Raw genomic sequence first — 26,144 nt, 5'->3', positions numbered from 1 at the left:
TCTCATTCTTCAAGTTTCAACTAAATGTGATCTTCTCAGAGAGGCTTTCCCTGGGTAGACCCCCAAGATTGCTTCCTCTAGTACTATTCGAGATACCATCATTTATTATTTATTTTAATGCTCTTATACAGAGATTATTCTGCAGAAGTTTAAATAAATTAAATTTCTAAGAAATATCTAATGGCATGAGGAAATGCCACATTATGTTACAGAAAAAAATATATTTGGTACACAATTTCAAACTAATTTTTAAAAATATATGCATGAAAAATAATACTGGAAGGCAACACCAATGATTAAAGATAGCAGGAATCACTGAACACACTATTGTATGTCCAATGAGTGGTTAATAATATCTACAAATTTAATTACATGTGCTCACTATGATACATTAAGATAATTACGTTAGCCAGTATTTAAAAAAGGAACTTTTAATACATGAAATAATATGTAAAGATTTTAAAAATAGGTCATGCAGTTCTACAAAGATGATGGAAATACACTGAAGTTTATTAAGAAAAGATTTAGAAAGTGGTAGGTCAAACCTCAGTTAAATTGGCATGTTCATTCTGCTTTAAACAGTCCTCTCCTGAAATACTGCATAGTTCCTTCTCACTCTGTAATAAAGATTTTACAGACTGGAACACATCATCACTGAAGCTCTAAGGAGAGAAAAAGACATTCTTATTTAGTTCTACAACAAGGCAAGACATTCTGCAGATATTTTAATTTTAAATGGAGAGACTTCATGATCCAATTAACATCCACTTGGCACCTTTATTGTCTGCAAAACTTAATTCAGCTTAGAAGAAAAGTTCCATTCAGGTGATAAGGCTTAATAAGTCTTCCATGTGTCTAAAACACATTCAGCACACCAGAGCCTCTGCATTCAGATCACTGGCAGACTACAAAGGCCCTCACACCCCAGCTTTTATTGCCTTATGCTAAAACTAACAGATTGCATATCTGATTTCCAAGTCACTGACAGAACAGATACAACAATTTCTATAATGAGCGAGACAATGTGGAGTTATAATAAAGAACACTAACAACAGTGACTATTCCCTTAATATAGAGACAAAGAAAAAAGAGTTATTCCAAATAAGGCCTTTCAGGCATCAGCATACAACTGTATGATGAAAATGAGGGAGCAGATTCCAGATTTAGGGGGAGGGGACTGTCATTAAGTACAAAGGGAGGAAATACTTACCTTACATATCAATATGAACCTACAACTCCTTAAATATATGTACCACCTTTTTCCACTAAAGAGTCTTAGAAGCACTGACTCTCAGTGGCAATGAGCATATACCCATTACCCAGATTTTGGCTTCTTAATCACCAACAAAAAGACCAGAGATCCTCAGAAAAATGGCCGGTTCTAGATCAGAGGTAAAGAAAGCACAATGTGAGCCTGGAACATCTAACTATGCCAGAAAATGCATGGAAGTACTCCAAGACTTAATTGGATCTTAAAAAAAAAAAAACACACAGAAACCAGCTTGAAGGAATTCCTACTATCCAAATTTGGGCAGAGTCATAAAAAATAAAAATGGCTGGGCATGGTGGTGCAAGCCTATAATCCCAGCAACTTGGGAGATTGAGGCAAATTTGAGGCCAACCTCATCAAGTTAGCAAGGCTCTAAGCAACTTGGCCCTGCCTCAAAATAAAAAATTTTAAAAAGGCTTGGGATATATAGAGTACCTCTGGGTTCAATTCCCAGGACACCCCTTAAAAACAAAAAGGTAATGGATTATAACTGCTAATAATAACTTCTTCACCTATGAAAACCAACTGACATACATGGACAGAATGACTAAATTAGAAAATCCCATACTAGGCACTGTGGCACACACCTGTAATCCAAGCAGCTTGGGAGGCTGGGGTAGAAGGATCACGAGTTCAAAGCCAGCCTCAGAAACTTAGCAAGGCCCTAAACTACTCACTGAGATCCTGTTTCTAAATAAAATATCTTTAAAAGGGTTGGAGATGTGACTCAGTGGTTAAGTGCCCCTGGGTTCAATCTCCAGTACCAAAAAAATTTTTTTAAAGAAAATTCCAAGCCTGGGGACATAGCTCAGTTAGTAGAGTGCTGGCCTCGCACGCACAAGGCACCAGGTGGAACACCAAGCACCAGGAAGGAAGGAAGGAAGGAAAGAAGGAAGGAAGGAAGGAAGGAAGGAAGGAAGGAAGGAAGGAAGGAAGGAAGGAAGAGAAAATTCCATTTGTAATCCTATGTAATTATTGTTTTAGGAAAAGAATCATCAAAGTACTCTAAATCTACTAGGCTAAAACCTATTGGGAGCCGGGCATGGTAGCACATGCCAGTAATCCCAGAACTCCAGAGGCTGAGGCAAGAGGATTTCCAGTTCAAGGCCAACCCCAGCAACTGAGTGAGTCCCTAAGCAACTTAACAAGACACTGTCTCAAAATAAAAAATTTTAAAAAGGGTTAGAGTTCGTCTATTCCTCCCATGTTCCCTCTTCCTATCCAACTGTGAATCAGCCTCCTTATCAAAGAAAACATTCAGCATTTGGTTTTTTAGGATTGGCTAACTTCACTTAGCAATATCTTCTCTAACTCCAAGAAAGGAGGGGGCATGGGGTTATTAATGATGGTGGAATGTGATGATCACTGTTATCCAAAGTACAGGTATGAAGACACAAATTGGTGTGAGATATGAAAAATTGTGCTCTATATGTGTAATAAGCTTTATATATATAATATATATATATATTATATATATATATATATATTATATATATAAAAGGGGGGGCTAGAGACTTAGCTCAGTGGCAAAGCACTCCTGGGCTCAAGCCCCAGTACTAAAAAAAGCTATTGGGAAACAAGATACTCACACTAACTCAAACTATCACCCTACAAGTTATTTATTAATCCCATAAATACAAAGATACTATGTGCATTCATACTGGAGATATCTGGTGTCTACATAATCTTGACTATGGAATCAGGTCTAGCATTAAATAATATCAGACAAACTCTATCAAACTTGATCTGATAGAATGAATGCAACATAAGTTTTAAGGTACAGGGAAAACCAAATGAATCCAAATTTACTCAAGATTTTCTATCATGAGTATAAAAATCTAAACCACTGAAATGGTCCAGAATGGGGGAGATCAAATACACAAAACAATTAAATACAGTGTTTGAATTTTAACTGGACCCCAGATGAAAGACAAGCAAAAAGTCAGAAGAACATCTGAGATAACTGGAGAAATCTATGTAGGGACTATTCACTAGATGACGTTACTAAATTAATAATTTTCTTAAGAGTGGTGATGATGTTGACATGAAAATAACGTCTGTAGAGATACTCTCATACAATTGCAAAAGTGAAGAAAGGTTGTGTACAGGCATGTGTCTGCACAGGTGTGTATACTGAGAGAGACTGGGTACTGCAAAATATTAATAGAGGATGATCTAAATAAGGAATATATGAAGTGTTAACTGTACTGAGGTGTTTTCCCCTAACCTGAAAATATTCAATATTTAAACAATTTTGTTTTCATTAAAGAATGGAGGTTTTCATACTAATTTACAATCACAAAATCAAGAAAGGAAAAAATATGTAATAAGTAATCTGACCTTGAACTATCAATATAAATTTGTGTGACTGCAAAACAAAGGGCGATCCTAGTATCCAGATCTTGGTTTCTAAAGACTTTTCAGGGTTCTTTGAAAAATATGTCAATTTGAGGTCTGAGGAAAGGTGAGACTGTGTCACACAACCAAAAAGATACAACCAGAAAGTAAGGAAGCTGTCAAAAAATTAAGAACCTGAGGAAAAAGAACACAGGCACCAGGTTTGGTTAGCTCCCAGGTACCAATCTGGGGACAGTTTGAGCACTTCAAATAAATAAATGAAACAAAAGATTGTAAAATACAGAATTATAAAAATTTATATTTATACATCCAGAGCAATACAAATAAATTTAAAAAAATCCAAAGCAAAAATTCCAAAGCAATATAAATAGACAAATGAATGAGTGAGGGGAAATAAATTCACTTGCCACCACTGGAGGTGATAATTACATCAAGTCATTAATCTAAACATTATTAGTAGGAACTAAAGGACATTTACCCTTCCCATACTCACCTTAGATAAACTATCTTCTCCCTTATGAGTGTTATCAAAAGAGAGAACAGAGTTGCCATAAAGAGAGAAGGAAAGCAAGAAAAACATTCTAGTGAAAGTCAAAGACTGTCTCACAGGTATGGACTGGTCAACAGTGTCATTATATAATACAGAAGGGTGGAGAAAGTAGTATGTCAGGTCTAACAGGTAAGGACTGGTCACCAATGTCATAACAGTTCTAACAAACAAGCAAGTGCCATCCTCCAGTCTCCATTTCTCTCTTCTTCCTTTAATTAATGCCCCACCGTTTTAGCAAAGATAAAATATAAAGACATAGAAGATTAACCAAAGAGTTACAAAAGGAAGTAAAGAAGTTTTTCCTCAGACTACAAAGAAGAAAGGATCAAGGATCACATTTCATTTGGTCCCTACTAATTACCCTACATCTAGCAAAGGGGCTGACATATAATAAGTTCTCAAATTCTTATTTGCTGAATGAATGAAGGAATGAATGAATGGTAATATTTTGTATCATCATCAGAGAAAAGTCAGAAATACATAAGAAAGTTTATATCTGATACTCTATACAGAAGAGTATACCAAAGTTGGAAAACATCTGTTGAGAAGAAATGGAGAGGAGGTTTGTGATTTAAGAAAATAATCATGATCATGATTTTATAGCATTAATTCCATACATGACAATTTTTACATTATTTTAATGTTACTAATTTAAATAAGATTCAACTAAAAACCAAATCATAGCTTTAAAATGATCAATACTTTTCATTAAGGGCTGGAGATATGGCTCAAGTAGTAGCGCACTCGCCTAGCATGCATGAGGCACTGGGTTCGATTCTCAGCAGTACATAAAAATAAAGATAATTGTGTCCTCCTAAAACTAAAAAATAAATATTAAAAAAAATACTTTCATTAAAACTTTCATGAAAAAGAACCTAATATAATGAACTTACCTTTCTGACAGATGCTCTTGTCTTCATATGACTGTTTCTGAAAGACTGGAAAGTCGCCATACCTATATGACTATTATACGTAATTACTGAAGAGTAAATCTATTGAACACCTAAACAAAACATCAAAAGAAAACTTATTTATTGATCTTAGTAATGCAGGCAAACATTTTGTGCTAAAATAATTTCTTTAAATTCAGTCATTTAAAGAAAAATAAAAACAAAAATATTGAGCCCTAAAAATGTATTCAGCAATCCAACATATATATTTGACAAATAAGTGATATATGCAATATTACAAAAAAACTCCTATTTTTCAACTGTAAAATTATAGTATAGTTTACCCTTTTCTGACCCATTATCACTGTCCTTTTTAACTGAAAAGTCACAATAAGAATTATTTTTAAAACCTTTCAAATCTTAAATAGCATCATAAGAAGAATCCCAGCTTTCCTGCCTCCTAAAAGTCAACCTCATCTCTACAGCAACAGTGATGTTGCAGACATTCTTATCTCAGGCAAAATAAGAACATGAAATTTGTTCATATAAAATCAAAAAGATAAAAACAATTTAATTTGTATTTATTTAGAGACAGAGTCCCACTGAGTTGCTTAGTGCCTTGCTTTTGCTGAGGCTGGCTTTGAACTTTCAATCCTCCTGTCTCAGCCATCCAAACTGATGGGATTATAGGCATGCACCAGCACACCCAGCCTAACTCTTAACTTTTAAGATGCTTTATTTAAAACCTTTGAAAATTTAAATCAACTTTGGCCATTAATCATTCAGTATCTACATTTGACTGCAGGACCTTGTCCATCCATTAAGATCTACTCATGTTACACACAAAAGATATAATGGAGATGAGAGAGTTCAAAGCCTTCCAGAGAAAAAGTTTTATTATAATAAAGAGTAGGAGTAGGGAGCTGGAGCTGAAGCTCAGTGATAGAGTGCCTACCTCACATGTGTGAGGCACTGGGTTCAATCCTCAGCACCACATAAAAATAAATAAAGATTGGGTCCACCTACAACTAAAAAAATTTTTTAAAAAAGAGTAGGCATGCAAATTCTGAATAACCAGAAAATCTGAATCAATAAAGATTTAATAAACCTTAAAATCTTAGTTTCAAGTACCAAACTGGTCTTATCAAGGATTGCCCAACTGAGGTTTTCAAGACATTTGGTTAATACAGATTTATATTATGAAGAGATATATACTTATATACTTATTGGATAAGTTTACTATGAGAATCAAATGGAAAATAATTTAAGGGAAGCACTTGCAAAATATAAAATGCAGGCAAAAGATAAATTAAAATATTTACCTATGAACCAGAATGATCAAGACCAAAATTATCAAAACTGAATTTAAAGGTTTATCTGAACAAAACAAGAAGATAATCTTTTCATTTGTCTCAGGTCAACTTATTATTCTTTCTTCCCACAGTGTTCTCTTCAACTACCAGAAACCTGTAGTGGCAATGGAAATGCCACAGAATTTCATATAAAAAATAAACTACAAGCCTGGCGCAGTGCTGCTCGCCTGTAATTAGGAAGGCTGAGGCAGGAAGATCTCAAGTTCAAAGCCAGTCTCAGCAACAGTGAGGGGCTAACCAACTCAGTGAGACCCTGTCTCTAATTAGAATACAAAATAGGGCTGGGGATGTGGCTCAGTGGTTGAGTATCCCTGAGCTCAATCCCCGGTACCCACCACTAAACTATAGAGGCCAACACAAAAATTCCAGAAAAGAAGAAACACTCAAAGCCTCCTCCTGAAGAAAGTGTCACCAACTTTCTAGAAGGCGATTTTATAATGACGTCAAAACTGAAAAAATTCCTACCCTTTGGTCCAGCAATTAATTGTTCTGGGAATTTGTCAAGGCAAATAATAATCCTGGAGCATGTAAGGCTCTAAATTAGAGTTCATGCTTGCTGAGAGGTTTATGTTAACATCTCATTGTACACTCCTGTTTTACAAGGAGAAAAACTAAGTGAGACAAGAGGAAATTAAACAATCCACCCAGGCCCATACAAAAAATGGCAAAGCTAACATTCAAATTCAAATTTTCAAAATCCAGCTCTTAGCCATCCTCTATAGTGCATAAAGGTTTGAGAAGCTATTCATTAAACTTTATAACAGAAATAAGAAGCAATCTAGACACCAGAAACAGAAGAGGTGTTAAATAACCTTAGGTTTATTCCCACAGTGAGGTAATGGCAGCCATTAAAAACAACACTAAAAAAGTAATAATAATAAAAAATAAATAAATAAACAATACTGAAGGATAGAGGTAAAGCACAGGTTTGTAACATCTTTACTTTCTGAGTTGAGTCCTAACCTTGCCTGAAAGAGGAGTCCAGAAAAGAGATGGAAAACAGACTAAAGTCAACTGAACAAAGATAAACACTACCTCACAGGAAACTTTACCATAAAAATGACTTGTTATCTAGATGAAATGCCCACCCTAAGTGTGTCATGCCCCTGAGGCAGAAGACACACTTGTAAATGTCCTCAGTTGGGGTGTCTTAGGTGCTGAAACAACATCCTGGATTGGACAAGGCTAGCAATCCCAGTCCACTTTACCCATAATATTCCTGAATGGCAGGCCCAGATAGAATACTCTTATTCAAGGTCAAAAAATAAAGCAAACATGATCCAATAATGGGACCTATGAAAAAACATTTAAAAACAAATAAACACATTAGTAAAAATCCAGAAAAATATAATCATGCCACCCCCCAAATTCATATTATCCAATAATACCTCAGAAGATGTATCACTATTTAAAATTAATAAAAATGAAGCTAAGTTTAATTCCACATTTATACTATGCTTCACTCATGGAAGAAACACAATTTACTCCACTATTTACCCTACTCCATTACTTCAACCTAAAGTAAAATGTTGTCTCACAAAGAACAATCCACTAGAAAGTATCTGCACAACATAAAATCGAATCCAATATGAAATGACATAACATACTTCTAGTAAAGCAAAGAAAAAAAAATCTTTGGAAATGATACATAGATAAATGGAGAAGAGAAAAACAGCCAGAGCAAGATTTCATCAACATCTTATAAACTAAGAATCTAGTTTTAAACATTGTACAAGAGGAACAAAAACACAGTATTTTCCCCTGAAATATCCTTGTACTACAATAAACTTTTTGCTTAATGCTTATTTTATACCCTATTCTGGGTGAATAAATAAGAATTATACATGGGAAATAACTGTGTTAGCTATAACAAAATAAAAAATAAAAACCAATCTAGATTGGAAAAAAAAAAACAGATCAGAGTCAAGAAAGTACAAAACAGCTGAAATGTGAGCTGACAGAACTCAGGAAAGATCTAGAAAATAAAAATATTATCATTAAGCAGCTGAAATCCCTCTAGAAGCAATAAAAAAATATTCAGAAAAAAAATTAATACATTTATTATAGAAAATATTTAGTAGATATAATAGAAAAATTGCTGAATGTAAAAGGAAACAAAGCAATTAGAGAAACAATTATAAACAATAGAGAACAGAGACATGTAAAACATGCCTATTCTAGCATGCTTCCATTTTTCTCTTTTGTGTAAAATCTATGTCACTACAATTGTGTATTTACATATGTAATACAAAAGAGGACACACACTAGATGAGTAAAGACTGATTTTATCTGGGGAAATCCAATTATGGGTGTGGTCTATTGTTTGTTTGCTTTTTGGTCTGTGTGTATATCCTGTATTTTTCTGGATACACATAAATTCTTTTACAATAAAAAATATTCCCCAAATTTTCTCTCTGTCCTCTGGCCTAAGAAGTGTTCAAGTCAACATCACCTGTAACTTGACCTTTTTATATCAGGAAAATTAACCATGCCAAGAGTATAAAATACCTTTCTAGTCAACAATATTGTTTTTTATTCCCCCATACCCAGGATTGAACCCACAGGCACTTAATCACTGAGTCACATCTCCAGCCCCTTTTATATTTTATGTAGAGACAGGGTCTCCCGAAGTTGTTTAGGTCCTAGCTAAGTTGCTGAGGCTGGCTTTGAAATTGAGATCCTCCTGCCTCAGCCCCCTAAGCCACTTGGGATTATAGGCATGTGCCACCATGCATGGCAAAACTGTTCTATCTAGACTTGCCTCCAAATGCACCAATACTCAAACTTCAGAACACATACAAATCAGCTTAGTTCTAACACTAACACACACACACAAGCATATACTCAGAAGTACAGAGTCGGGTCTACCTGGAACCCAGAAATCCATATTTTTAATGAATATTTTACATAATTTCTACTGAGAAATACATCTTTCTACCCAGACATGGGTTTCCTTCCCTACATTCTTTCAAAACTTGTTACTCCAACACTAATAATTCCTTACCTTCCACTGTTATCCTCTTTGGTTTTCATTTTATTTAGTTTTCCAAAGATATTTTACCTCTACCTCTGGTTTTAACAGTGTGAATTAACTCCCTTAATTTATATCTTCAGTTCAGTTCTGTGTTCCAGTTTTAGTTCCTTATATCCAATTTTCTATGAGACACTTCTAACTAAATATCCTTGCTACAGTTTGGTTACTATTGTACCCCAGCAGTCCATGTGTTGGGAGATTTGTTCACCAGTGTTGGGAGGTGGTGGAACATTTCAAGAGATGGGGCCTAATGGAAGGTAATTAGGACCTGAGAGCATCAACCTCATAAATGGATTAATGTTACCCTGTGGGGATACTAGCTCTCATGGGACTATATTAGTACTCAATGAAGGGAGTCTTAGAAAGAGACCTTGGCCCCTTCTGCTCTCTGGCTTCCTGTCTCACTATGTGATCTCTTCTTCTACACAATCCCACCATGATGTCATACTCTGAAGATCATCACAAGAGGCTGAACAGATGGAGCTACCCAACCTTGGACTTTGTGCCTCTAAAACTATCATAGTTAAATAAATCTCTTTTCTGTATAAAGTACCCAACCTCAGGTACTTTGGTATAGCAACACAGTAAGAGCCAGAAACCAACCTCAGACAATAAGCCAAGAAACTTTCTCCCCAATCCTACAGAGCACTGTTCCTTGTAAATCCCCAGCCCTAACCTGTCATGCTCCTAAACTTGTCTCAAATCTACCCTCTCACTTCCATAAGCTGAAGTGAAACTAACTCTTAACACATTAGTTCAAGGACCTCCCCACTTAAGGAAGGTTTGGCTTATCATTTCTCCTTCCTTGTCCAATAGTACTACCTCCTTTATATTCCCAAAGTGGTTTGGTGTCAGTGTTTGCATACCTCTCTCCTGTTGTGAGTTCCCTAAGAATAAAAGTGCTTTACTTTATAATAGGCATTCAAACACTTGCTGAATAAAAATATTATTTTAAAAAGCAAAATACACTTTTAAATGTTTGAATGAGGTCTACAATTAATGGAATTATTTGTAAAAACACATTTAAATGTTTGTAACAATTTGTTTTATAATATTTGTGATTACATTTTTAAATATGCTCCAAATACACATTTTGACTAAATGCAAAATGGTCAGGTGTTAAAAATCAATGTTCTGTTGAATGTAAATATAAAAAAGGTACAAAAATATATATATATATATATATATATATATATATATATATGCGCAACTTTGGTTTGAAAACATTAAACAAGAAGTAATACAGGACTGTGACATCCCTAAGGGAAGGGAAACACCTGTGGCCTTTCCAGAGCACAACACATGGACAGGAAAACCAAGTAGTCTAGCAGCCTCAGTAAGTTTTGGACAAAGAGAACATTTTGGAGAAACCAGGGTGGCTATACACAGTAGGACACAGTACCAGAGTGAGAATGTTATGAGAACCATAGCTCTAAAAGATATACAAAAGAGTTATATTAGAATTGTTGTCTAAAAACTACGCTGTGCTAAGTACCCTGAAGCTGGGGAAATAACAATCAGAGAGTAGTAAGTCAAACAATATCTGGAGCCAGACAGAGCTCAGAATAGTTTACACTTTCACTAACCAGAGCTGAAAAACCTTGTAGGATATTCGACCAATGGATAGACTTTTCAGAAGGAAGGTCTTTGGGGGGGGGGGGGGAGAGATCACTACTATAGGCTCTTCTAGACATCCACAAATAAGTTTTAAAAGCAGGACTTGAAACAATTCAACAGATTACAAATAATCTAAATGTTCATCCCAACAAAATTAATACTCTTGGGAATTATAAGTTAAGCAGGCAACAGCATAAAACTCAATAGTGGCATATAATCAAAAGTATGAGATATGCAAAGAAGGAGAAAAATATGACATATAACTAGGGAGAAAAAGGCAATAAATAGAGGCCCAAAAATGACAAGAGATCCGGACATGAAGAGAAAAAAACTGTCATAGTATAGTATAAGTATGTTCCATACACTCAAAAAGGGAGAGAAAGAATCTGAAAATATAAGAGACCAAAACCGAACTTAGAAAATAAAATATTGCCAACATGAAACATACAGTGGATGCAACCAATAGCAGATTAAATACTGAAAAAGAAAAGTTAAGTGAACTTGTAGAGAGTGTTTACTTGTAGACAAAAAAGAAAAAAAAGAAAAAGAAAAACATCTATCCAAAATAAAACTGAGGGAAAGGCATAAAAACAAACCCTGAGTAGTGACATTAAGCACTGTAAAAACGGTTGGTACACAGAGTCTCAAAAAGTGAGGTGTGGGGGTGAGGAAGGCAGTCCCAAAAAGTGAGGGAGAGGACACAAGAAAACCATAAAAAGTGAGTGATCCAAGAAAGCTCAATAAACACCAAGAAAAATAAACATAAAGAAAATCACCCCAAGGCATATTATAACCAAAGTACTAGAAACCAGTGATAAAGAGAAAATCTTAAAAGTAATGGGCAGGGGGAGTACACAAAGCAGAGAACAAAGCACAACAGACTTCCTACCTACCCACGTCAGAAAACAAAGATGATGGAACACTATCTTTAAGCAGAAAGGGAAATAAAAGTGCTAACCCAGATATCAGTACCTAATGAAAATGTCTTTCAAAAATTAAGGCAAAATAAACTTATTCATAAGAAGAGATGAAAATTCATCACCAGTTGATCACCATTAGAATAACCATGAAAAGAAATTCTTGAGGCAAAGAAAAACAGTACCAGATGGAAATCTGGATCTATATGGACAAGTAAGGAGTACCTGACATGGTAAATATAATGGTAATATAAAAGTTATTTTCTCATTTATAAGTCTCTTAAAAAATAACTATTTAAACAACAATGTATTATAAGATTTACAACAGACACAGAAGTAAAATTTATGACAAAATAGCACACAAAGGATGTGATGGGAGAAAGGTAAAAAAATAAGCATAAGACTTCAACACCATCCATGAAATGATATCATTTCAAGGAAGACTGATAAGTTTAAAGTTGTCTTGTAAGCCCTAGAGCAGCCACTAGAAAAATAAAACAGAATAATATCAAATAACGAACAGCAGAATAAAGGTGAAGCTATCCTACTCTCTGTAGAGAAGAAAGCTAAGGCTCACCTTCACAGGGCTGCTATAAGAACACAATGCAATAAGATGTAAAAACAATGCCTTATAAGGCAGGAATTTCGGCTCTTCCCTTGAGCACACACCTGGTGTTGAGTTATAAAATCTAAAACTACAACAGCTATCAGTTACTACTATTTTGTCTTCAATTGTATTAAAAAGACCTGAGTATTCTTGATATTAATTCTTGATAGTAGCTGCCCAGTAGCAGGAACATGTTAATGGATCTCCTTTGCAGATTAAGTATTAAAATACTTGCTTCTTCATAGTTTCTGCCCTCTTTTTACTCCTGAATCACTTCATTCCTAAATGTAAAACATGCATTGTATTCTAACCTCAGCATTATTGACATTTTAGGTTAGCTAATTCTTAGTTGTAGAGGGCTGTCTGTGCATTTTAAGTAGGACACTGTACAGCATTCTTAGTCTCTACCTACTAGATGCCAGCAGGTCCCACCTAGTTGTAAGAACCAAAATTCTCCAAGTATCGCCAAATATTCCTTGGGGAGAAAAACTGCCTTACTTTAGCATTTTGACATTCTAGTGCCTTATATGTATAGTAGTTTATGCCCTGCATTGATCTGCAAACACTGACAACACTCAACACAATACTCACCAGGGAATTTTGAAGTTAGTAGCAGTTTAGTGATTAGAATTCAACTATGAAAAGCCCTGCTCTAAAGAGCTTACATTCTAAGGCCATGCCTTACCCACAATAAACAACTATTATTGATTGAACTGAATAAGCTATAAAGCACAGAAATTTTTCATCAAGAACATGAAATTCCAAGGAACATTTAATGGCAAAACTGGCATCAGTAGATAGAAAATACCTACTCAATGGCTTTTTGAAAAATTAATCCTGGGATATGTGTTCTTCCATGAGTTTTCTGAAACATCAATAGGAAAAAAAGTTATTGGTCTCTCAACTGCATTCCTAGGTTAGAACTCACTTCTAAGCATGTTTGAGCCCAGTCTGTCACTAGTTTTAAATTATCAGCATGGGCCTAGTTGACAAATCCTAAGTGGGAACTGCTATGGACTTCAAATCTCCCTATACAGCCAAAAATGTGTGTGTGCGCGCACGCGCGCACACACACACACACACACACACACACATTCATTCTCTCTCTCTCAAAATACTAAAGCTTCACATATGCTTTCAACATAAATATGCTATCTATAAATCGAAATAATTTTCTTAACCCATAACAAGATTATTTCTGACATAAAGAGATTTTAATCCAGTAACACATTTCTCATTATCAGTCAAATCTGCCAGTAGCAGTAATAGCTGCCCAGTAGCAGGAACATGTTAATGGATCCCCTTTGCAGATGGTCCAGTGCTTGGCACATAGGAGGTACCCTGTAAGCCCACACAGAATCTATTAACTGACAAGAAAAGCTTGAAAGACAACTTTAAAATTTCAAGCCTAAGAAAACAGAAGGTAGAGCTTTTGCCATTTTTTAGAATAACTGGAAGATGGTGTTTTATGTCAGCATAATACCCAAAGGCAACTAAAATAAAGCCACAAATGTTACTCTAAGAATCGTCCATGCATACAACACAAAGCTTGAAAGCTGAGCCCAAAGACTAGGACAAACAATAAATTAAGAGAATCTAAGGGTTCTGGGGCAGGTTAAAAATAAATAAATAAATAGATAGATAAATGGCAGTGTGAAGAATTTAGAGTCACTGAAGTCAAGAAATAGTTTTAAATGAGTGGTCACCACTAGACTTCTAAACTCTTTTGAGGGCAGAAATGATATTCAGCTCTGAACATTCCTGATGCCCAGATATCAGTACTACACATACAGTATGCACCCGATAAATACTAACACCCTACATATACCTTGTGGCTGCCACGTGCCAGCTAAACCTTGAGTGCTTTACACATGTGAATTCGTAATTCTCACAGGAGAAGGTGCTGTTATTACACTCATTTTACACACAGGGAAACTAAGGCATTTAAGTAATTTGTCCAGTTCTCACACCCAGAATTTGTCCTAAAAAGGGATCATTGACCTGGTTAGATCATTACCAAGCTGACAGCAAGTTCAACTCACTGCTATTAGAAAAACTACAGGATGTTAAAAGTACCCCAAAGTACTTATCATTTCCTCCCCATCCACACTTTTCTTAAAGAACTTGCTGTAGTAGTCTGAAAAATATAGCCCTACAATCTGTGAAACACAACTAAGTTTCCTCCCCACTAATTTCCCATTCCCATCTTCCCCCACCGCAACCAACATAACAAGAAGTAGAAATCTAACCAATCAGGTTCTCTCAATATAAATTTAGAATTGAGTTTTGGAGATATTTTTAAGAACCATGATTCAAAGTCAAAAATGAGTCTCATGTAGATGCTCTAGCACACCAAAGTAATGGGGAAGCAGAAAACAAGAGCCTTGAAGGGAAGGCCAATATGAAAAACACTGGAACGGGCATGGAGTACCTGAGTATCTGAGACAGTATGTTCCCAGGGAAAAACTGGAAGAGCAACTAACTGCCTGAAGACTTTATGGTTCCCAGGACCCCAACCTGGAATCACAAAATGGACTTCAGAGGCAGTGCTCCAACTGTATGACAAATGCCTTTTTTAAGTAAGCTAATTCAAATGGCTTTTTGTTTCTTGCAGCCAAATAATTATTAAGCCAACAAGGGAGGTCAAAGAAAAAACACTGAGTAAGCAGTGACTATGTGCCTCAAAGTAACTTTCTGAGGTAGATATTTTAACTCTCAAGGATGAGGGAAATGAAACTCAGATATTTAATTAGCAGGTCTAAGTGACTTCAAAACCCAAACCCTTAACACTATAACTCATTTTCACTAAAGTAACATCTTTCTGTTCCAGGCTATCACACAACGACTTTCCCCCATGAAACATTACCAACCTAATTAAAAAAAAAAGAAAAAGAAAAAAAGTGTTAATTTTTCTCTTTTTATCATGTCCAAGTTCTTACCTACACATTTCAAATGCCTTTATAACAGGAAATACTTTTAATGAACTTTTATGTATAAGAATAAATGGAAAGGGATGGGTTGTAGCTCAGTGGTAGAGCGCTTGCCGCATGCATGAGGCACTGGGTTTGATCCTCAGCACCACATAAAAATAAATAAAAATATTGTGTCAATTTACAGCTAACAGAATATTTTTTATAAAAGAATAAGTGGAAGGGCTGGGGCTGTAGCTCAGTGGCAGAGCGTTTGCCTTGCATGTGTGAGGCACTGGGTTCGATCCTCAGCCGCACATAAAAATAAACAAAATAATGGCATGCTGTCCATCTATAACTACAAAAACAATTTTAAAAAAAAGAATAAGTGGAAAAAAATGAAGATATTTGGATCTAATAAAGCATTTTCCTTTCCTTTCACCATATTACCAGTTTATACACCCTTTACTCACAACCAAGGGTAAGTTCTTTTCCTGACCTGTCCCCACCTCTCATTCCCTCCAAGTGGTTGCTTTGACAAAAAGAAAAAAATACCAGTTTGCCTAACTAGTAATTGCTTTATCCAAAGTTACTTCAACTACTTTACAAAGGCATGACAAAGCAACAAATGCCCCCAAACTTTGAAACCCTTGCCAAAAGAGTATAAGTATAGCAACAAATCGTTTTTCTATCTCTGAAAATCAGTTTGTCAAGATGGAATGGGAAGGAATTTTCCCCATTTAGATTGGTCTTCTTTACCCTTGACAAAAAGACATTTTCTAAGTTTTTTCACATTTTCTTCTTATATGGACAGAAGTTCCCTACCTATTTATAGGTGGAAATTTCCCTTTAAATGACTTTTAACATTTTTTTTTCTGAATTGGTCTCAGCTCCTTTTCCAGAGAGTAAGTTCCTAGAATTTAAAAAAAAGTAAAAAAAAAAAAAAGGTGTTGTTGTTTAGTCTTGATGTACTGTTTATTTTTCCATCTTCAAAGGCAAAGGAGAATTTCTTCACCTTCTAGACTTACCCTTGGAGTTCAGAGCTAGAGAAGGCTAGAAAATTTCTCACTGTTGGTTCTGGATCCTAGGCAACTCCTACATCTTCACCAACAGAGAAATAATAACCGGTCCAGGAGTATACTGCAAAGTATCAGTCTTTGCAATAGTGCAGTTTTGTGGGTAGTAATCACTAGCTCAGCTTGGGAACCAATTTCTTGCCTGATTCCCTTACAATCTTTGATCTCTCATAAATTACTCATCACCACAACTAACAGTGAAATTCACTGTCAATTCTTGGGTCAGTTATGCCTCAAGGAACATTAAAAAGTATAAATAACCAGAATAATACTTGAATGCATTTTAAAAGATTGGCAAAATAAAATAGTGGAATTTAACCAATCATATGGGCACTGGGCTACCATTTACTCTAACGTCATAAACAAGACATTAAAACAAAATCACTTTTCATAACTACGTATTCCCATCTTTTCTGAATATTCTCTGAGTATTTTCACATAATAACAAAATCATTTATTAACCAACATAACAAATTCCTAACAAGGTGGGAGGATGCTGAGGAAAATTTAAGCTTTTTAAAAGCAAATGAATAATTACAAAGCCAAAAAGAGGTTTGGAATTATTAACTTCAGTATACACGAAGGCCATTAACTACGTGCTTCAGCAGAATTTCTCACCAGTAGAGAAAAAGAACCATTACCAAGTCCTACCACCGTGATGGTTGATTTTGTCATTGACATTTTGCCAAAAGTTTGGGAGTTTTTTAATGCTTTTATTACATCTACACCTTTTTTAACTACAGCAGCTTAGATGCATGGAATAAAATAAGGCATCCCTATCATTCGGAATATTGAATGGCCATCACTTAAGCCACTAATGGCCTAGGAGAAAACCTGACAGCTAACGCAAATATAAATTCTCAGAGGAGCCGCTTGACGCTTCGGTTTCTGATATAAAATTCGAGTCCAGAGCTCAGGGATTCTGGCAGTGAAGAATGCTATTTGGGGACAATGTGCAACGTCGTACTCTTCCTATACAGGCTCTCAGGCGCACACCACCAACACAAACTAAGTACGCTCACCACGTACCTGGGGCCCGGCTCTGAAGACCACCCCGAGGTTGGAAGCTGAGCCTGACATACGGTGGGGCGGCAGCTCCTGCTTCACACTCAGGAACCACCTTCCCTCTGGGCCCAGGGCCTCTGGCTTCCTCCCTTCCCCACTATTCCCTCCCGCCTCCCACAGCCAAGCGAAAGCGCTGCCTTCAGGCGGCCCCGAAGCAAAGGGAAGACCACCGGCAGGCGGAGAAGCTAAAGAGGCCAAATCAGGCCTCTCCATCCATCCCGGCCCCCAGTTCCACCGCCACCCCGAGCTCTGCTCACGCCGCTGGCGAGTCGGTGCCAGGCTCACCTTGGAGGCAGCAGCGTCTGCAGCTCACAAGCATGTCACCAGCCGGCAACGACCAGTGGCGCGAGCCGGGCGAGCAGCAGGCGCCCCCACCCGCACCAGCCCCCGGCCCTCCCCCCTCCCAGCCCCGCGGCCCGCCCCCACCTGCCCACCCCCTCGGCTTCCGCCGCCGCAGCTCCTGCCCGCACCACAGCCTACTCCCCACGCCTCCCACTCAGTCTCACGAGAGCGAGCACTCTCGCGAGAACCACCCCGTGGCCAAGCCCGCGCAAAAGTGGGTGGGTTTTTAAAAAAGGAAAAAAGGAACGCGAGAAAAACCTTCCCACGTGCTTCTTCGGAGCAGCAAGCCTAACTGGTCCGCCGGTCACCTGACGCCCGAGCGGCCTCGCCATTTGTCAGAACGCGTTCAGCCTTGGGAGCTTTAAACTCGAGTCTGACCTACGAACCTGCGGTGAACGTCTTGCGCGCTTCCTGGTCTGTTGCCTTGGAAATGGTTTAACCCTTTCCTCTGGCAAAATACCCGGGCCTTGGCTAGTTCGGCCAGCTTGGTTTCAGGCCCAGTCTCGTTTCCTTCTACCCCCTTGGCTTATCGCCTGGGGCCAGCAAGACTCCATCGCCACAAGGCTGGCTTTGTTTTCTTCCGCAGCCCCTGACCCTGCCCAGCTGAAGCAGCAGCCCCACTAGATCTGGCAGCCCACGTCAGACCCATCCTTTCGCATGGCCCCGCCCCTTCTCGGAGCTTCTGCGGGAGGACCGTTCACGGAGCACCAGGCGGTCTGTGCTACCGAACCTCAAGAATCAACCCAAGACAATCTCTGGGCCCTAGTGCACACCCTGAAGTCTTTAAGTGGTTTCTAAATCAGAAAATAAAGCACTGGTCACCAAAAATCCAGGGCCAAGGTGAAACGCTAATATGTTACGTCCAGTTAAAATCGGAAGGGTTAGTCCCACAGTCAGGTTGCAATGTTCCTCAAAGGCATGTGTTCCTCAAATAGAAAATTTCTGATAGATAAGAACGGTATTTTAAATGTATCCTCATTAGGAATTAAGTTGCACCCTTTTGTTGGAAAAGAGTTGGGGAAGATTATTCACATGTTCACTTCTTAAGTGAATTTTGTTGAGCTTCTACATGTTTTAGGCACTACTGTGAGCTGTTGAGCAATGATGGAAACAAATGGGAGGGAGTGCATGATCATCGTGTTATGCTATATACAAATAAATAACAATAAGAAGCTTGGTTTTAAATACTTTTCCTTGCAGAGTATGGATTTTAAGGAGGCCAAAGTAGAAGCAAGAAATTATAGTCACTTGTAGTCCAGGTGAGAGAATTGTGAAATGAATTAATACCAAAGACCTTGACATTCTTCTGAAATCCATAAGGTCAGAGCCCTAGCGCTGTCTATTGCCTTTCATTAAAAGTAATTGGGTTTCTCCTATTTGATAAGAGAAATTAACGGGGATTTTTTTTGGTTTCTTGAGAAAATGAATGGTCCCCAAATGAAAAGCTCACCTTTGATTTTATTCCCATCATCTACACTACAGATAACCACCTCTCCTGTCTAAAAGTCAGTTCTAAGAAAAAGGAAACATAAAATGATGTTCCTTGTAGATAGTTATTTCTTAAGTGTAAAATTTGAAAAAAAATAGAGATTGAAAGCTGGAAAATGGAAAGTTCCATTAAAACAAATCGGGAGACTTAACTACCAACTTGAAACCCTCTTGTTAACTAGCAACCAAATCAAGTTTCCTTATCATCACTTCCTCAAACATAAAAAAAAAAAAAAAAAAAAAAAAGCAATTTAACTAGCCTACATGCAAAGTGGTTAAGCCTGAATTACACTTTGGCATGCACACACCAGTAGGATGGAAGCTGGAAAGGGAAATGAACTTTTATGAAAACCTAACAGTCAGTAGCACAAGCCAGATGAAACTGGACACACATACCAGCTGAGGAACTATGAAACTGATTCATACAGATACCAGGAATGCTTTCCCAAGAACCACTGGCTTTCTCAGAGTGTGAAAACGGAAGCATTGCCACCTGCTTAACCTTATATTCCCTTTCTCTGAAGCTATTTTGAACCTATGTAGTATTTAATAAATAATGATTCACATGTTCCTAATCTAAGTTTAAGAATTAGATGGAAAATAAGTTTTTTAGGTTTGAGTTTATATAGTAAGCTAACACCTTAATTTTAATGAAAGCAATATTTCAAGAAATGCTATAGGGTTACTTTTTTAAAGGAAAAAGTGACAAAGTAGGACTATTTGTTAAAATGTTAATTGCATACTTTTTCTAAGGTTTACAGCTCTTAGAATGATTATCTGAAGGCAGCTGCTTAGCACTGCAGATTTAGATGAAAGGAGGTCTCCTCTACCATTCTAATGTATATTAATAGAACCATCAAAGCCTCTCAACTCACCCTAGTGATAAAGTCATTGTGGTCTCAAGTTAGCTATAATTATTTGAAGTACATGAATAATATAAAGTGAGAAGAAATTTAATATTAAGATCCAAGTGTGGGGCTGCAGTTGTAGCACAGTGGTAGAGCATTTGCCTAGAACCTGTGAAGGCACTGGGTTTGATCCTCAGCACCGCATTAAAAAAATAAATAAAACAAAGGTATTAAAAAAAAAAAAAAGATTCGGTTGTACCATGTCCCTAGTTTTGGGATTCTTTAAAAAAAAAAAAAAAAAACAATATTCTTTTTTAACAGTTTCATTGAAATGTAAGTCACATCCCCTGCTATTTAATGTTTTTTTTGGTGTACTCACAGAGTTGTACAACCATCACCCAACTAATTTTTACAACAGCTTTGTCCCCTTAAAAAAATCCATACTCTTTTAGCAGTCAATCATCTACCCCATTCCCAATTCTAAGCAATCACTAGTCTCCTTTGTCCTTGTAAAAGTGCCTATTCTGGAAATTTCATGTAAATGGAGTCAAACAATATGTATCTTTTGTGTCTCACTTCATTCACTTAGCATAGTGTTTTCAAAGGTCATCCATGTTGTAACATTTATCAGCATTTCTTTTTATTGCCAAATAATGATCCCATTCTACATATATAGCATATATTATTGATCAGTTTTTCTGCTGATAGACATTTTGGTTGTTTTCACTTTTAGGTTATTATGAAAAGTGCTGCTTTGAACATTCATGTTCACATTTTGTATGGATGTTGTTTATTCCTATTAATACTTTTAAAAGTATGAGATGCTGGAGTGCAGCGGTGCTTGCCTGTAATTCCAGCAGCTTGAGAGGCTGAGGCAGGAGGATTGCAAGTCCAAAGCCAGTCTCAGCAACCTAGTGAGGCCCTAAGCAACTCAGAAGGACCCTGAGGTCTAGAGATATGGCTCAGTGGTTAAGTGCCTCAGGTTCAACCCTTGGTACCAAAAAAAAAAAAAAGTATGAGACATAAAGTTTATCCAGTTTACAAAGTCTACATTTCTTTTCTGAGCATAGTCACTTTGCTTCTAGGCTTTGTCTTTTTGCCTACTGTTTAAAGAATGTACACTCTGGGCTAGGATTGTAGCTCAGTGGTAGAATACTTGCCTAGCATGTGTGAGGCACTGGGTTTGATCCTCAGCACCACATAAACATAAATAAAGGTCCATCAACTAAAAAAAATATTTTTAAAAAAGCATGTACACTCTATCCACAGAGATAATTTTATGTAGGCAATTTGTATCCAACCATGTCACTTGCTTAAAACCTTTCAGTGGCTTATTATGGTTCTCCCATGGACTGCCTAACTTTCTCTTCTGCTCTCATATCATTCTCCCCACTTTTATTTCTTCAAAATAGGACAAGACTCTGCCTCAGAGCCTTCCATAAACTATTTCCTTAGTTCTGTATATTTTGCTCTACCCAGCCCCCTTAACATCTGAATGTCCACAATCCTCCAGCTTTGAGTTCTTCTGTCATTTCTTCAGTAACCTTGTCCTACCTTCCGAGGATCAGTATGCACCTCTTTATTTTCTCAACTTATAATGATTTTTATTTGTGCCATCATTTTTAGTACCTGTCTTTATTATCTTTCTCTTCTATTAGACATCCCACGAGCAGGGACCACATCTGTTTTTGATTACCCCTGCTTGGCACACTATAGGTACTCAATAATTATTCATAGGAAGGAGGGAAAGAGAGAGGGGAGGGAAGAAGCTGGAGGGGAGGTGGTTCTTCCCCAACTACTCTTTGTTCTATTTCCCTTATCGTCCTAGGATTCTTTAGCAAAGTCTTGATAAATGTTACAAACCAAATCTATGCTATGCTAAGGAAAAATAATGGCAAATCCTGTCCTTTGCTTGGGATATTTATTATAGCGGAGGAAGACACAAGTGACTCCTGCTCCCTACTAGAAAGAGGTAGGAAGAGGAGAGACTAATGGTATACAAAGGAACCAAGTCAACAATGGGCTAAGTCAGAGAACACAAGCTGTATCTAAAGACACCTAAAAGAGTACCTGGAAAACTCACATATGTCTCCTGGGGACATTTTAGTAGGCTAGCAATCAAATCAGTGGTGTCTTCTCCACTGTAATTTTTGTAATTACAAAATGGAAATATTACCTTCATTTGTAGACATATTCTAATAAAGCCAAGACATTTGGGTTACAGGCACAGGAAAGAATTACAACCCATCAAGGTTGAATAATTTGTTCTAGATCACATCAGCCACTAAATGCGATAGTTCAGACTAAAATTAGCTGGTTCAGTCTGGTCCAACTTTTTAGTGAAATCAAGCATACTACACAAAGCCAGGCTCTTAATCCCTCTGATGACCTTCTGACTACAAAGGCAGGAATCATCTTTCCCCAGGCGCTTTGGAGCTTTACACTAGCAACCTCTGACAGCCAAATCAGATTCCATGTTGCTTCCTGTCTGAAAACTTGAGTCTCACTTTGGCCTACATGGCAAATTCCTCCCTGAGTGATGTTTCCTGCATGAATGATAGCCCCAGCTGGCTATTTACTTTTACAAGACAGACACAGTGTTCATCGTGTCCACATTCCTTAGTTTGGGATTTTGGTATTTTATGATTATAAATGAATACACATTCATTATGTAGAACATTGGAAAGTACAGGGAAAGATAATGCAGCACACCAGAGGGTTTTTTTTTTATTGTTGTTGTTTTATGTTTGATGCTTACTTTACATGCATTTTTATATTTAATAATAAACCAAAGTAAAAATTCTAAAAGTAGAAAACTGGAAATTATATCAGCCTTCTAAATATGTAAAAATATTTTTTTTTAATTTAAGAGCTGAAGTCTGTCCTTCATATATTGTGTTTTGTTTTTTCATCCTGGTGATCCAACCCAGGACCTTGCACATAGTAGGCAAACATTCTACCACTGAGCTTTATAAGTCTTCATGCCTTTGCTTTAAAAGCATATATATTACCTCATAGTCTATTACATAAAGTTTATAACCTCATACTTACTTAATTCTTTTGTAGTGAGTCTCTTGAACAATGGAAACACATCTCAGCCAGTGTTATAACAGGATACCTAGTAATGTTTTAATTTATATAAGGTGCTCATTAAATGTTCAATGAATTCTAAGATTATAACTATACTAATTAGGAAATAATGCAGGTATTAATTGAAAGGTGACATTCTAAACTACAGAATTCTTGAATAACAAAATAAATCTGAGTGCTGTTATCATATGCAAATACAATGATTCTTCCCATATAGATCATCATAGTCATAGCTAATTACTTCCAATATGCAAAATATATATGTACCCTCTTTTAAGAAAATGTCGAGTTGTCCAAAATTCAAAATCATGCCTAAATATAATTATTTAATAAGAGAGTTACTTTAAATATCATCACCACCCTGCTAACTTTAAATAGTTGGCATGTATTGTAGTTAATTTTAAAATAGAAGCACAAGGTCTTATAAAAGTTATACAAACATTACTAACTCAATGAATGTTATCAAACATTTAATTACTATAAGTAAATGTAAAATTAATTTCATTTTCAAAACAAAATCTTATACTAAACTTCTCAAAAATGTCTTTTGCGTAAGTTAGGGTAGACATCCTCTTCCTGTGGGCCAATAGTAAGCATGCTCGCTACTTTAGAAAGATATTACATAATTTTTCCTGGATTATGTACTTAAAGGGCAAAGTTAGTCTTTTGAATATTAACATAGCTTTATGACAATATAAAACATATCTTTTCCTAGGTGAATCATTCCTGGTGGTTGGTTACTTGCTTTTCAAATTTTAACATGCCAATAAGAGCATCTTTATTCATTAGTTAGCTCACACAAAATCTAACAGAAATGTTATGTGATCCTTACATAACATCATACAGATGAAACATGAGTATTGCATGTCTGCCTCTGGTTCTGGCTCATTAAATACTGTGGTAAAAATCTAGCCTGAAAAGGAGATCTTTTAAAATACCTTGAATACTTCATGACCTAGACTTTAGAAAAATCTCTGTTCTATTTGGAATTTTAAGCCATTAAATTGTGCTAGAAATGCATAGTCTAGCCCCACACTAGTTTTTGATCCTTCTTTGGGATTCCTTAGGGACATGTTGAACAACCCTGGTCCCTTCCCCACAATGGAATTATGAAATCAGCCAATTTTCTGAAGGACAGAGTAGGATTCTTCATAGCCAATCTTCATGAACACCAAAGTAGCCCAACATCTCTGATTTGTTGGTTCACTGTCTTCTATCACTTCATGGTTAGTCTAATCTCTTCAATCTGAAGGTTTTGGCCAAAAACCAAAAAAAAAGCGAATGCAACTTTAGGCAATATGAATGTTAGTGTGATACTCACAATAAAAGAGGTAATGGACTTACTCCTCTGAGCTACTCAGTCCATACCTGCATTAACCAAGTGAGCTATGACCAGAGATGAGGTGACTTGGGAATATATTATATGTGAAATTAAACCCATTGTTATTTTTTTAAATTTGTTTAGATGTTGATTGGCCTTTATTTTATTCATTTACTTATATGCATTGCTAAGAATCAGACGAAGTGCCTCATACATGCTAGACAAGTGCTGCGCCACTGAGCCACAACCCCAGCCCCAAACCATTGGTATTTAATCTAAAGAATGGAAGACTCAGAGTAACACCAAACTGAAATTCAAAGGCTTTCATATTTGAAATATTTTAGGACTCTCTCTTTATATTTCGGAGGAAAGAGATACATTTTGGTTTAAATATAAGGGGGGAAATTAATAATTAGGATTCTTAAAATGTAATAGTTTTGTTGCAATACTGGAGACTAAACCCATGGGTACTCTACCACTGAGGTACCTCCCCAGCCTTTTAAATTAATTTATTTAGTTTTGAGATAGAGTGTTGCTAAATTGCTCAGGCTATCCTTGAATTTGGGATCCTCCTGCCACAGCTCCATCATCCAGTTGCTGGGATTGCAGACAAATACCATATACAGTTTATTTTAAAAATACACTTTATTGATTGGCCTTATGGAGTCCAAATTTATAAGATCCTAATTTCTTATTCTGCTCTTATCTCTAAATTAATTTTATTTTTTTTTCTTTTTAAGCCTGCTCTTATCTTACTTTTGTACAGATTGCTATCCTCATCAGTTAGTATAAGATTCTTACAAAGTTCCTCTTATCTCCAAACATTAAGCCTGTAGCAGCGTATAACTGGTATAACATGATTCCTGCAGAGCTCTTCTTTAATGGTAAAATAGCCTGTAATTTTCTTTCTCCTTTTTAGATGGGTCAATATCTATTCTGAAATTGCCATATAAACACCTGATGAAAGTGAGATCTGCAGAAAAATAAGGCCTGATAAAGTATCACACTAATTTTTATGTATGGTTGGAGAAAATGGCATTCCTTTATAGGAAAGAGAAATCCCAAGATTTACAACATTTACAAGATTCCATGCCCTTCAAACTTTAATGCTAGTCTATATTTTTATAATTAAAAAAATTCTCACAAACATTTCTTGCTTACTTTACTCTTGTGTGATTCTAAGAATTGTCAACTATATTCCAGTGGGAAAATAAACTCCTCAATCACATTAGTCATACCGTTGTTACCTTTCCATATGTCATACTGAAATGCCGACATTTCTGCCTGTCTATAGCTAGACAGTTAGTGCTCTTTTCTGCTACAGCATCCACTCATTAAGACATGACTAAATGATTCCATCTTACAGACAGGAGTCCTTCCTGCAGAAAT

The 26,144-nt window shown here is 36.6% G+C and overlaps 1 protein-coding gene across 1 annotated transcript in view; it reads right to left on the bottom strand.

Annotated features, from left to right (window-relative positions):
- The window catches only part of Akap11 (A-kinase anchoring protein 11), a 47,420-nt gene extending 29,438 nt beyond the window's left edge, over positions 1 to 17,982 (bottom strand). The window contains exons 1-4 of the mRNA XM_026380027.2: positions 17,952 to 17,982; positions 13,429 to 13,481; positions 5,072 to 5,181; positions 546 to 662 (exon numbers count right to left, since the gene is read on the bottom strand). Of these exons, the coding sequence (XP_026235812.2) occupies positions 546 to 662; positions 5,072 to 5,131 (177 nt within the window). The 5' untranslated portion in view covers positions 5,132 to 5,181; positions 13,429 to 13,481; positions 17,952 to 17,982. The remainder of the gene's footprint in view (positions 1 to 545; positions 663 to 5,071; positions 5,182 to 13,428; positions 13,482 to 17,951) is intronic.
- Positions 17,983 to 26,144: the final 8,162 nt, after the last annotated feature.

This window comes from Urocitellus parryii, chromosome 2, assembly GCF_045843805.1.
Source record: "Urocitellus parryii isolate mUroPar1 chromosome 2, mUroPar1.hap1, whole genome shotgun sequence".
Taxonomy (NCBI): domain Eukaryota; kingdom Metazoa; phylum Chordata; class Mammalia; order Rodentia; family Sciuridae; genus Urocitellus; species Urocitellus parryii.
The sequence above is the reverse complement of the archived record's forward strand: the minus strand, read 5'-3'. Positions and strand labels throughout refer to the sequence as shown.